We start from the raw sequence: 13,399 nt of genomic DNA, 5'->3' as shown, positions 1-13,399 counted from the left end.
ATGTATGTTGATGTAAAACAATATTTAACTAGGATAATATGCATTAATTCATTTTTTTTTTGTTCTTTACAGTTCTACATGGGTTCCCCAGGGGAACTACTTGGAATCCAATAGAGATGATTGCACTGTTTCCTTGATCTATGCTGTGCATCTTAAAAAGCAAGGTTCGGTCACTTTTGAGTATCAATATGTGGACAATAACATCTTTTTTGAATTTTTTGTAAGTTCTCTTTTAATTTCTTACTGTATAATATCTAATATATACATTTTTAATCAAAATAGATGAGGTGTTGAAAAATCTAAAAATAGATTTCCTTTGTTAAGGTTTTCAAATTGTTCACTCTATGATAACTAAAACGTCTAATGTATTCTGTGCTACAAATGGGATACTTTTTTAAAGTTTATCATACTTATTAAAAATTGCAAAATACTTACTTACAAAATGCATACAAAATAAGTCCGAAATTTTAATTGATTTAAAATGTATGAATGTTTCAGTAGTCTGTATCTCAGCAATCAAAGCAAACGCATGTAGGTAGTGATATGTTTGATATCTAAAATTAGTTATATATTCTTTAATTTTAATGTTATGAGGGTCTCTCTTTGAATATTCAAAACCTAAGAAATAAAGTAAATAAAGAACTCAGATCAGTCAAAAAATAAAAAATAGTGCTTTTTTTGTAAAAAGTTGAGTGTATAGTTTTTGGGTCTGTACTGAAGTTATTTTTTTATTTTTTTGCTTTCACTTCACTTCAGCGAAATGTATGCATAGTTGTCCATTGGAAAACATAATATATGACTTATTTTTTAAGTTATGTAAAGTAGGAATAGAATGAATAAAGTTTTTTGGTGCAATATAAGAATAGTTGAAACTATGGTATGTATGAACCACGGTAGGGTTTTTTGCCAGCAAGCTTAGGAGTTATTCGAAACAAATAATGAAACTATATCCCTGACTTTCTCTGAAGTTTGCATTTTTTTTTCACTATATTTATGTGGACTCCCTCTTTTCTTTCTTTCTTTGGTTCCAAAGATTTGATGTTGCTTTTATTGCCAGTACCAAATTAGTTTGGATTCATTGTATGTGCATGTCCCCTAAGGTTGTTTGTTCATAGTATTTTAGATCATATTATTACATTTCTAGACTGCCACTCGTTTTTATAGCAATAAGTGTGTTCCAAAGAGTTCTTTTCACAATTTGTTGGTGTGCTTAATGTGTATCAGTTTTATATGTGCAGTGAAAAAGGCTAGGGAAAGCTACTTCTTAACCTTCTGCTGTCACAGCTTGCCGGCCTGGTAAATTCACCTGCAGCATCCATAAATAATAGATAAAAAGTTGAAAAACCTGTTTTTTTGCCAAGTGATTGATTTCTAATAGAAAGAAACAAATATTCTTGGGTTTCTGTTGCCATGTACAAAATCCTGTGATGTGATTCTATACATTTAAATGCAGCAAAGTAGAGATTTAGAGCTGGCAAAATAGATGCATTTATGCCAGTTACTCATTTATGTGTTAATCTGAGCAGCATTACATTCAATAGAACATGTCTGAAATATTTAGTTATGTTTTAAAAATTTAGCATGTTCAACACTCGGTATATTGGGAAACTTTAGTCTTTTACAAGGTACCTTTCTTCTTCTAATGTATTTATACAAGCAACTAACTCTATCTGCTCATGCCAGAAGAACTGAGATTCCCCAATGTTCCTGAGTTTAAGGCTTTAGCCTTTAAGTTCCTGCAGGAAACATTAGAACAGTAGTGATGAGAAAAGGTCATTCAGCCCAACAAGCTCTTTTTCAAATAGATTATCCAAAATAACATGAAGTTTGGATCTAAAGGTGTCAAATCTTGCTGTCTATCACACGTAACTGTAGTTTATTACATATACCTAGGATTCTTTTTGTGAAGAAAAGCTTTCAAACATTTCTGTGACATTTGCCCATAATATATTTTCAACCCTGTTCTTGTTGAAAGATTTATTTTAAAGTGACACTGTACTAATTCCATTCATGATTTTAAGAACTATAACCATGTCACCCTGAGTCTCGGCATACATATGCTGAAAAGGTTAATCTCCATCAATTTCTCCTCATAGCACATCCCTCCCAGTCCTGAAATCCGACAACTTACTCTCCTCTATAGTAAGGCTACATCCTTTTTGTAATTGTTGACCAAAACTGGTAAAAAGTACCCCAGGTGGGGCCTGCCTTAGTATGTTATCTAAGTTTAGCATATCCTTTCTTGACTTGTACTACAAAATTATGCTATACAACCTAATATTCTGGTAGCCTTTTTAATTGCTTCTGTACGCTGTCTTGATGTAGATAAAGATGAGTCCACTATGACTGCTAATTCCTTCTATGGTATTTTTAATATGATATATGTTAAAATTTCAAACCTGCACTTGTGTATTCAAATGTAACATGTCTACTTTCATTGTATTACATTCACTTACATTAAATTTCATGCAATAATAATAATAGTACAAATCTGCCCAATATTGTATGCTGCCCAAGGCCCTCTTCAGCAGTTCAACTGATTATACATTATATGCCCATCTGCCTAGTTTGGTATCACCTGCAAGCAACACCAGCTTGTTGTATATTTTCTTATCTATATTGTTTATGTATATTAAAAGATCAGTGGCTCCAGCGCTGATCCTGAGTTTTAACATTACCTAATTCTGAAAAAGTTCCTCTCATCTTAAGTCTCTTTCAGGTGTTTAAGCCAATTTTGTACTTGTCTACACACTGTGCCTTGAATTCCCCCTTCTTTTAGCTCTATAAATAACCTCACATATGGTACCTTATCCAAAATCTTCTAAAAATGCAGATAAATATCATATGCACCTTTTGTGGTCATATGCTTTTTTTGCTTCATCATTAAATACCAGCATATTGGTGAAAGACAATCTTATCCATATTAACCCAGGCTGAGTATATGCTAATACTACTTTTCGTACATGTGGTGTTTGATGTCAGTGAAGCACTGGGCTGTTGTTATTTGGATCATCCTTGTCATCTGTTTTATACAATGTGATATTTGCTAGCCTCCAGTCTTTCCCCATTGGGCAGATATTTATGAAATATGTGTCAATGGTTTATATGTACTCACTGACTGCTTAAGCATTTGATGATAAATATGAACTGGCCATGATGTTGCTAGATTTCAGTCGAATCTAAGCAGTACTACTTCGTCTTCAATTTCCAAATCAACATGTACCTACTTAGTAGTCTTAATTACTTTTGGGAGGATATTGGCTTTTTAGTTCTTAAAACTTAACATAAGTGCAGTTTCAGTGCTTTGCTTTTTAACTGAATTTTCTTGCTCGCATTGCTAATTACTAATACCTTCTTTCTTTTACTACTAAAATATTTACCTTTTTAACAGCATTTCAAGCTGCCTTTTTGCTTTCCAAATAAAACATAATTTTACATAATATTTGTTTTGTTAGTACACATTAAATCAAGAATTTATATCAGAATGCAACTCCCCAAACCCTAAGGTGGTAACATAGTCATATTATGCCTTTCTTAGGACATGCAATTTAAAAATGCATCATTGGTATGCAGGTTCCCTTGTTGTATTTGTCTTCCAATCATAGAGCACCTTTTTACACAGTTAACCAACACAGTGGATTTTACACAATACACAAGAATATAAATTAGTGCCTCAGAATAAAGGGTCAGTTTGCGATTTTAAGCCTTCAAAGAAAATATTGTAGTAATCTTGGCATTGTTGGATGCTAGTAAAAAGATGACATACCTGTGTCTGAAAAGACTCACACTTAGTGAAGTGAGCCAGTCGTATAGTAGAATCACTGTTTAAACACTGCTTAACAAATATTTTTTAAAATATGTTCCTCTTTGAAATAATATTTTGGTTACAATCTAAAAATAATGAAATCTTGGAAGAAAGTTTCACCTGTTCTAGAGGATTTTTCAAAGTGTTTTTGCAATTTAATTTTCTAAAAGATGTCTTAAATGATTTACTTCCCAGTATATGCATTCTTATGTCTAACCATTTTTGAGCATCTTTGTCTATTCATATACTTGTAAGCCAGTTAAAGCATAGTTCCCATAATGAGAGCCTATATGGATATGAATTTCAGATAATTTAACATCCTTTTTGGTACAAAATGCTAGATGTTTATTCATGTTGTTGACTTTATTAATAACTTGTATGCTAGTAGCATGTTCAATAGGAACAGCATTCTAAACCACAGATTATGTGTAGCAAACTCTTCATAAGCTACCACACGGAAATGGATGGGAAACAAATCATTGCTGAAACATTTTGAAAAATACTTATTTTCCCCAAAGTCAAATTTGAATGAATATTTTGTTTTTATTAATGTATTTTATTTTTGGCCCCTCAACTGAAACAGAAACACTTTCACTTTCTCGGTAGATCTCAAAAATGCTTTGGTTTAAATCCATTTGTTTTGTTACATTCTATTTTCTTAGTTGTCTTTTATACTCTTTCAACTATGTGAAGCTTGTGACAAAAGGTATGCTTATATCAAAGTAGCACAGTGCATATGATTTCCTTGTGTTTCTGTTTTCCTTTGACTGCATCAAAGTTGTCACTTATTGGACAGGCATGGACCAATAGAAACCCAAGGAAAGCATATTATTTGAGCAAAACAGCTGATTTTAATTGCTGATTGATAATTTATAATAATTTTTTTATTTGCCACAGATTCAGAATGATCAATGCCAGGAAATGGACACATCTGATCAAAAATTTGTGAAACTAACTGATAATGGTGAATGGGGAACTCACACTGTAAGTTTATATTTGTACCTTTTATGATTTAGTTTGTCAGTCATCTACAAATAAATATGGCATTGTTTAAGATATTTAGGGAAGCTCTTCAGTTTACTTGTTTGCTATTCTGCACTATCATTGAGCTTGACTAATAGTACAAATTAAGCAGCTGGGATAGGTATTTTTCTGCCCTACCTTTGCATTTAGTTCTTTGTTCAGTTTGAAATGTTTAACTTCTTTAAACATGTGACCAGAAATAATGCAATATTCTGCTTCTTGATATGATTACAAACATTATCCTGTTTCATTACTTATTAGGTAAAAAATAGTTAACATAAACTTAGAGGTCAGCATGTGCAAAATTAATTAAACTGTAATTTAATTTAGCTTAATTTAATAAACTGTACATTTAATCACTCAAACCATATGTTTCCTGTAGTGGATGATCAGGCCCTCTCATCTCCTTAGAGGGCCATTTTCCGTTTAATTCTTGTAAAACTTATTCAGCAACTTTACATTTGTTAGCCGATTTTCATGAACATCTTGACTTTGCAGCGCATCTAGTATTAAAACTGCCCATTCCAGAACACACAACATCTTTCTCTTTTCAAATCTGTGTTATATCTGCTAAAAATCTTCATGATCATTACTGTTGTGATGGTAGACAGATTTATGGATGAGAATTTAACTTTTAGCTCTAGAATATTGTGTTATAACTGAATTTATAATCTCCTCTGTGCTAACAAATGAGGGTAGAAACGCAGCCTTAAATCTTTGCATCCTTTATTTTGGTATTTTTTGCTGTGGTTGAAAAAAAATCACCTTGCAATTTGTTTTTCTATTTATATCCCAGGATCATCACACAGCCCTTTGCCAGCTTATTTTGAGCAGAAATATTCTTTATGAGAGTACAATTTTCACTTGGCAGTGCTCTGTGAAAGCCAGCGCTATGGAAATTATTTTGCATTATGGTGGTATAAACATGGACACAAGTGAAGCTTTATAGATCGGTAGATGCTTGGATGTGTTATTCCTCATTGCCTAATATTCTAAAATATCCACATCTACCTTGAAGCACTGTGGTGTGACCTTTTTTTTTTAAAATGTGTAAATGACTTTTTTTATGTTAGATTCAAAAACTCTAAACTGTTTTGATATAGTTTTGTAGCCCATCCAGATTTATGTCCTCTTCTTGTGGACTTTTTACCCAGTGGCGTAGCGTGTTTCCATTTTCAAGAACTGTTATAAAACCTAAAATTAACACAAAAATGTTTCTATGTACCGTAGTAAGCTACGATTTGCTTTTTTTATTGAATTTATTAAAAGCACGTAACATTCCATACTAACAAGTCAAACTTAACAAAACTAAATTCAGTTCAACCCCCCCCAAGGAAAAGAGGGAAGATAATCCTTTCCCTCAATATTCTAAAATGTTATTGATTAGATCCTGCCAGGCTTTTAAAAAGTTTTGAACAGATCGTCTTTGTGAGAATTTGATTTTTTTCTAATTTCAAATAGTATATGACATCAGTTACTCACTGACATAAAAGAGATGGGATAGGATTCTTCCAGTTGAACAAGAAAAGTCTATGTGCTAATAGTAAAGTAAAGGCAATTACAGTTTGTTTTTCCTACTCTAGTTTAAGCACATCTGGGAGTACACCAAACACAGCTGTTAAAGGATTATTAGTGATTGTAACACCAAGGTTGTTTGATAGGCATTTAAAGATTTTGGTCCAGAAAGATGTTATTTTTTTAATTCTCCCCTCCACCAAAACAGGATAGTTATTCATGATTTGAGAGTATGAGTATGAGATTTATATTCAAACTATAGCAAAGACATGAAAGGTGATTTAGTTAAAATATTGTGAAAACCATAAAGTTTAGAGAAAAAACAAACAACCAAAATAGAAAAAACAATATGAAAATGACTTAAGCATGCTTGATTTAAGCCAGCAGAATGATTTTGCTGAAAAATAATGGAATTAAGCAATAGCTATTATAATATACCAAGAGCCATGCCTTTAGAGCCAGGCACCCTTTAAGACTTCGACTAGCTGCAATCACATAATTCCAGTGAAGTGCATGTACGCTCTATGCTTGAGTTCTATGTAACAGGGTCCTTTAAGAAAAACCTTGTGTATAATTCTGAGTGTTCTGAGGGTTTTTTTACCCTTGCAGATTTTTGGTGATCTTCTCTTTCCTTGCTCTGAAGAATTATCCATTTTGTTTGAGCTACCAGATAGTAAGTTGCTAAAATTGCCTTCCTATAGCCAGTGTCATATCAGACATTTCAGTCTATATTGATAGAGATTCATTGTATATTTAGGGTATTCAAATTGCATTTTATTGATATGTTTTTAGGCAAATTCATCAGATTTGTACAAGTGAGCATAAATCACAAATTCTATAGTATCCTGCTGTGTTTCGTGAACTAACTACAAACTGTCGTGGTAGTACAGAATAAAAACTCATATTGTTTGATATATTTTAAAATTTTGTTTAGATAGGTAGAAGACTAGATATACTGTCTGCATAATCACATTTTTACATAAATTATATAATTAAACTATCTTAATGCAGGTAAATTTGAAGTCAGGTACTAATATTTTATACTGGAGGACTACTGGAATTCTGCTTGGAACGAAAATAGTAAAGCCAGTTCTCCTTAAGAATATAGAAATTCAAGGTAGGAGATTTTTACATTTTTTTTATTTCTCTTTCAAAATTGTTACACAAGATTATTTACATTTAAGATATGACTTCATTGCAGGAGTTGTAAGAATTAGCTCATAAGAATGATATCTCAAATTCAATGGGAGGTGTTTACCAATGTAAAAAGTGAACAATTAAGTACATTAATAATACAATTTTATGGCTTTTTTTTCTAATTTCGTCAGTAATGTTGGTTGTGTGTCTGCTTATCAGAGGGCTGTAAGCACTATGGCCATTGTTCAGGTTCAGTTTAGGGTCTTAGTAAACCCAGAGGCTGACTCTGTTTTTGGGTGAAACAAACTATTTTCAAAAAAATTACCCTAGTAAACTAACTTGTTTTAATGTTTACATTATTTTATTGTGTTAATATTTTTAGGAGTTGCTTACACATCTGAGTGTTTTCCATGTAAACCTGGAACTTACAGTGAAAAACCTGGTTCTACATCTTGTAATTTGTGTCCTATGAACACATTTTCAGGAAAAGGTGCAAGCTCATGTACAAAATGTAATGTAGCTGATGAATATTCAGGTTTGTATAATATTTAATTAAAGCCCGAGAGGCCTATTTTTGAGCAAATTAAGTTTTTACCTCATTTGAAAAAGCTTTATTTTATCAAGATTAAATTAAAATAGGATGTTACCATCAGAATCAATTATTTTAATGCAATAAGGTTCTTAAGAATGTCTGTTTTTTCTGACTGTTCATTAATTTTTCTCACATTTTTGTAATTGTCTTTTATGAGACAATTTTTTTGCTTTGTCACCTTTAGAGGAAGGATCAGCTGAATGCAAAAAAAGACCAGTATGTTCAGTAAGCGACTATTTTCAGATTCACACACCTTGTGATCAAGAAGGAAAAGTGAGTGTTAAATACACTACTGAGCTGTTATTAATTATTTAAACAATTTTCTTATTGCAGATTTTACTTTACATAATTCTCTCATACTGCACAGTACATTTCTTTTCTGTTTTATGTTCAGTGTTTTGTGTCAGTGTCATTACCAAAAAAAAAGAACAATTCTTTTGTATTGTCAGAGATTCAAAACAACCTATTATGTACTCATTTTTTGATTTATTGTTGAGTATGCTCTCTGTAGACCCCAATGAAAGTAGTTTTTGGTTATTCATTAGGTGCTATTCTATGCGTACACCACCCATGTATTTTTCAGGGTGCACAACTAACACACTGAAAAAGGCAGAATGAATTCATTACATGATATGCCAGTTTGTTAGGTGGAGATGTGTTGTTGAATAATCTCAGAAAAAAGAACTAAGACTAATGTTTAAAATTGATTTTATTTCAGCCATCCTTTCTTGGCATTTTACTCTCCAGGTCAATGTTGACTAATTGGAATGCATATTTGGAAAGGATTATGAATGTGTTTTTATTAATCAAAATTTTATTAGATTTATTTATTTTGTATACTATTCATTTTAGACTCAGATTATGTACAAATGGATAGAACCTAAAATCTGCTTACATGAAGCAGAAAACGCAGCAACGTTGCCTCCTTCTGGGGAGAAATTACCCTGTCCTCCCTGTAATCCTGGTTTCTTCAGCAATGACACAGCAAACTGTTTTCCCTGCCCTCCTGGTGCTTTTTCAAATGGATTAACAGGTATGGGTTTTTCCACTATTCAAATTAATTTTTTTCACTCAAAATTCAGAATTATATAACTCTGTCAATTGTCATACAAACATTTTGTCAATATGAATGTTCAATTTGTTTTCAGCTGGGCAATATTTTGATTTAAATCACTAAAAATTGTTAAGTATATCCATGCATTCATGATGCAGTAAATCTGGCAATTTAGACAAGAGTTCTGCAACAGTTTTGGAAACATTATAAGTCCTTGCCCTAAAAGGACAATGCCTCTTACTTTATTAAAATATATACTATATATATAAGTTCTTTCTCTTTAACAGTTTATATGTTATCCATATAAAGATTATTAAAAACAAAAATTCAAATTTCAGTAATTTATTTTGAATTAATAACTGAAGTGAAATAAAATTCACTGCCTCCTATTTTTTTTTTTTATCAGAGCCAACATTCAAATTGCTGTTGGAATTTGGTGTAGTTTTGATTGGAGGGCACAATAGTATGGCAGTTATTAGTCTACAATTTAAACTTAACAAGTCAGAGTGGTATGATAAAGTGATCTCTAATGGGGAGTCTTTAATTTTCCTAATGCACTGTTGAATTTTGTAATTATGATTTTCAAGAAGACTATGTTGAAAGTGCATGAAATTTACCAGACTGAATTCTCTTTTAAAAGCAGGTACTCCTTATTCCCACAGGGAAAAATCTGTGCAATTGAATGTTGTCAATTACATTTCAACATGCACTTTACAGAAATAAAGTAATAAAAATATCTAAAGTACATACTTGTAATGTTTATAATAATACATGATTGTGATTTCCTAATTATTTCTGCTTAAATATTTTTTTCTTTAAAGACTGTCAGAAATGTCCTGCTGGAACAGAACCACTTTTGGGATATGAATATAAATGGTGGAATGTTTTGCCTAAAAATATGAAAACTTCCTGCTTCAATGTTGCCAACTCAAAATGTGATGGCATGAATGGTAAATATCTTTTTTACATTTCCTATATGTTAGTATTATTGTGCTTAAACAACTACTTCACACTGTGAATGAAATGTTTCAAGTACTGTACTACTATACTACTGCTATAGTTTATAATGGGGTCGCCAAGTCCAGTCCTGGAGTACCACCATGGCTGCAGGTTTTCATTCTAACCCTTTTTTTAATAAGTGTCCTGTTTGTGCTGCTAATTAACTTCTTGTGAATTCATTTTAATTGAATTGCTTTTTTTTTAAAGATTTGTTCCCCTTAATTTCTTCATCATTCCTCTGAATTGTTTTGTTTCTTTTAATGGCACCCAAACAAAAATCAAATGTGAAGTGAGGAAGCCAACAGAAGACCAACTATGTCAGGGCCTCCAACTCCAACCAATTTTACTCCAACCAGCTGCTTAATGAGGTGCTGATTCTTGTCGTTAATTAAACCCGTTCTTTAATTCCGTGGCTTGTTGCTGCTCTCATGGTGCATTAGCAGACATTTCTGAAATTGTTGATTTTTCTCTTTCTAAGAGCCCTGTTAAAATGTTTTGGGGACCTGAGCAGATCAACATTCCTGATCATCTTTCTTTATTTTCAGATATTGTATAATAGACACCAGTTGTTTTGGCTCATTTTATATCTCATTATTGTTTGGCTGCTAATTACGGGAAAAGAAACAATTAAGGGGTCTGAGTCTTCAAGAACAAGTCAATTAGAATTAGTTCAAAAGAAGTGAATTAGCAGCAGAAACAGGTCACTCATTAAGAAAAGGGTTAGAATACCTGCAGCCACGGTGGTCCTCCAGGACCGGAGTTGGTGACCCCTGGTTTGTATAACTCCTAATTGTTGCCCAATTTTTCTATTCTCCATTCAAATTATTGAGTTGGTTATTTGTAAATAGGTTTTAAATGCAAATTATAAAAGTGTGATTTTTTTCCTTCTGTTTGTTACAGGGTGGGAAGTAGCTGGAGATTTTATTCATAGTGGATCTGGGGGATCGGACAATGATTACCTTATCTTAAATCTCCATGTTCCAGGTTTTAGGTAAGATTTATTTATTTACTTATTTATATTTTGTAGACTGAAGCATGTGCAATAATAGCAATAAAATTTTGATATTTTTTTAGCAATATGTATTTGTCATCCTTTGATACAAAATGTAATAATGCATTTGTGTGTTTATCCATCCATCTGTCCATTATCCAACCCGCTATATCCTAACTACAGGGTCACAGGAGTCTGCTGGAGCCAATCCCAGCCAACACAGGGCGCAAGGCAGGGAACAAACCCTGGGCACCGCGCCAGCCCACCACAGGGAACACACAAACACACACACACCCCAAGTACACACTAGGGACAATTTAGGATCGCCAATGCACCTAACCTGCATGTCTTTCGACTGTGGGAGGAAACCGGAGCACCCGGAGGAACCCCACGCAGACACGAGGAGAACATGCAAACTCCACGCAGGGATGACCTGGGAAGCAAACCCAGACCTCCTTTCTGCGAGGCAGCAGTGCTACCACTGCGCCACCGTGCCGCCCATTTGTGTGTGTGTTTTAGTTTTATTTTTTTGCTTTTTTATATTTTTGTCATGTTTGCAGATAATTACTGTATCTATTAGCATTTTAAATTGGGACTCGGATTTTGACTATTAGATCTCGGTACCAAAACAAATAACACATTACTTTCCAACCCATCCACCATCACCCACCTCAAGGTGGTGTAGTTGAGTCACTAACGTATATATTTACATATATATATATTTGTAGCATGATGAGCGGGTGGTTCTTAGCCCGCATATGTTTCATTGAAAAGCATACATCTTGCTTATATTTCCAAGCAGCATATAATGTAAAATCTCACAACATCAAGTTACACGTAGTATACATATTCATTTTCACATCTTTCATTTGCACTTATAGTTGTGAGTGCTGTGTACTCATCCAGTATTACAGCTTTGTTTCACAAATGGCAGGACTTGCTGTTATGGCTAGTATATATTGTCCTGTCCTGATATCTGAGTTGCAAAAAAGAAATTAATAAACAGATCTTTTGGAGCAAACTTTATTCTTGTAATTGCAAAAACAGTTTTGAAGTCTTCAATCAAAACTTGACTCTGATTCAATCTTCTCAGATTTCTTAAAATCCAAAACTGAATTTTTCTGAGCTTCTTTTATGGAGAGCGGTGGATATGCTACATTAGAACCACATCTGAAAGACAAAAGCACCCCTGCTAGGGCAAGGCTGTTTGCATTTGAGAAACAAGCACTTACTGTATAAAGATTTTTATTACTGTGAGATATGAGACTTGCATGTTAAGGCATTTGAAATAAAACTGATTGTCTTTCTGACTTTCGGATGTAATAAAGTATATGCACAAAATGTACAATTTACGCTTAAACACTGTTGTTTTTTTAATTGTATAGCCAATGTCTTGTGTTTTAGACCTCCTACATCACAAACAGGGGCTACAGGGAATGAAATTGGAAGAGTCACATTTGTTTTTGAAACTATATGTTCCACTGACTGTGAACTTTACTTTATGATGGTAAGTATCTGTGAAAAGTTCAATGGAAGTACTTTAAACTATACATTATTATTCTACTTTAGTAATTTACTTATATATAAATATATACATGTATGCACAGAAGTAAAACAGAAGCACACCAGAATACACAACAAAAGGAAAAAGTATATGCAATGATTATAGAATGTATCTTCTTACATTTAAATAGTGACCTCCATTATTTGTTTGTTTTTTTAAGTTTTTTTCTTACTGCCACATGTCACACATTCTTTTTCTTATTGTCATCACCCTCTCAATTAAATAGATCACCATTATTTGGTGATCTGCCAGCTTTTCCTGCTCCTGTTCAGCTCCTTTGACAGTGTTCTCAGTGACTGCATATATAGTCTACGTATATAACCTGTACACACATATATATATATATATATATATATATATATATATATATATATATATATATATATATATATATATATATATATATATATATATATATATTTATTAGTGACAGTAGGGGGCACTGTCGCACCTCCAAATCCACAGAAAATATGCCAAAACACCAGGTAAAAGTCCAATAATGTTATTTATTATAATAATGTGCACAAAACACTGATCTTCCGCAATACTCAATAGTAATCACAAACAGTAATCAATAGCAATATACAATCCTCCAACTCCCAACAGCTCAGTCACCCTTCCTCCCAACTTGGCCCAACCCTGGGATCTCCCGCAGTCCTTTTTAAAGTCCATGACCCGGAAGTGTTTCTGTCCCTCAGTCCATGTGACTTTGTAACACT

At 32.9% G+C, this 13,399-nt stretch overlaps 1 protein-coding gene across 1 annotated transcript in view; it reads left to right on the top strand.

The window, feature by feature from the left end:
- elapor2b (endosome-lysosome associated apoptosis and autophagy regulator family member 2b) overlaps positions 1-13,399 on the top strand; it is a 90,250-nt gene that overhangs the window by 43,099 nt on the left and 33,752 nt on the right. The window contains exons 4-12 of the mRNA XM_039761477.1: positions 73-220; positions 4,703-4,789; positions 7,355-7,460; positions 7,863-8,015; positions 8,257-8,345; positions 8,925-9,105; positions 9,948-10,076; positions 11,026-11,116; positions 12,521-12,623. Of these exons, the coding sequence (XP_039617411.1) occupies positions 73-220; positions 4,703-4,789; positions 7,355-7,460; positions 7,863-8,015; positions 8,257-8,345; positions 8,925-9,105; positions 9,948-10,076; positions 11,026-11,116; positions 12,521-12,623 (1,087 nt within the window). The remainder of the gene's footprint in view (positions 1-72; positions 221-4,702; positions 4,790-7,354; positions 7,461-7,862; positions 8,016-8,256; positions 8,346-8,924; positions 9,106-9,947; positions 10,077-11,025; positions 11,117-12,520; positions 12,624-13,399) is intronic.

Source organism: Polypterus senegalus, chromosome 8 (assembly GCF_016835505.1).
Source record: "Polypterus senegalus isolate Bchr_013 chromosome 8, ASM1683550v1, whole genome shotgun sequence".
Lineage (NCBI taxonomy): Eukaryota > Metazoa > Chordata > Cladistia > Polypteriformes > Polypteridae > Polypterus > Polypterus senegalus.
The sequence above is the reverse complement of the archived record's forward strand: the minus strand, read 5'-3'. Positions and strand labels throughout refer to the sequence as shown.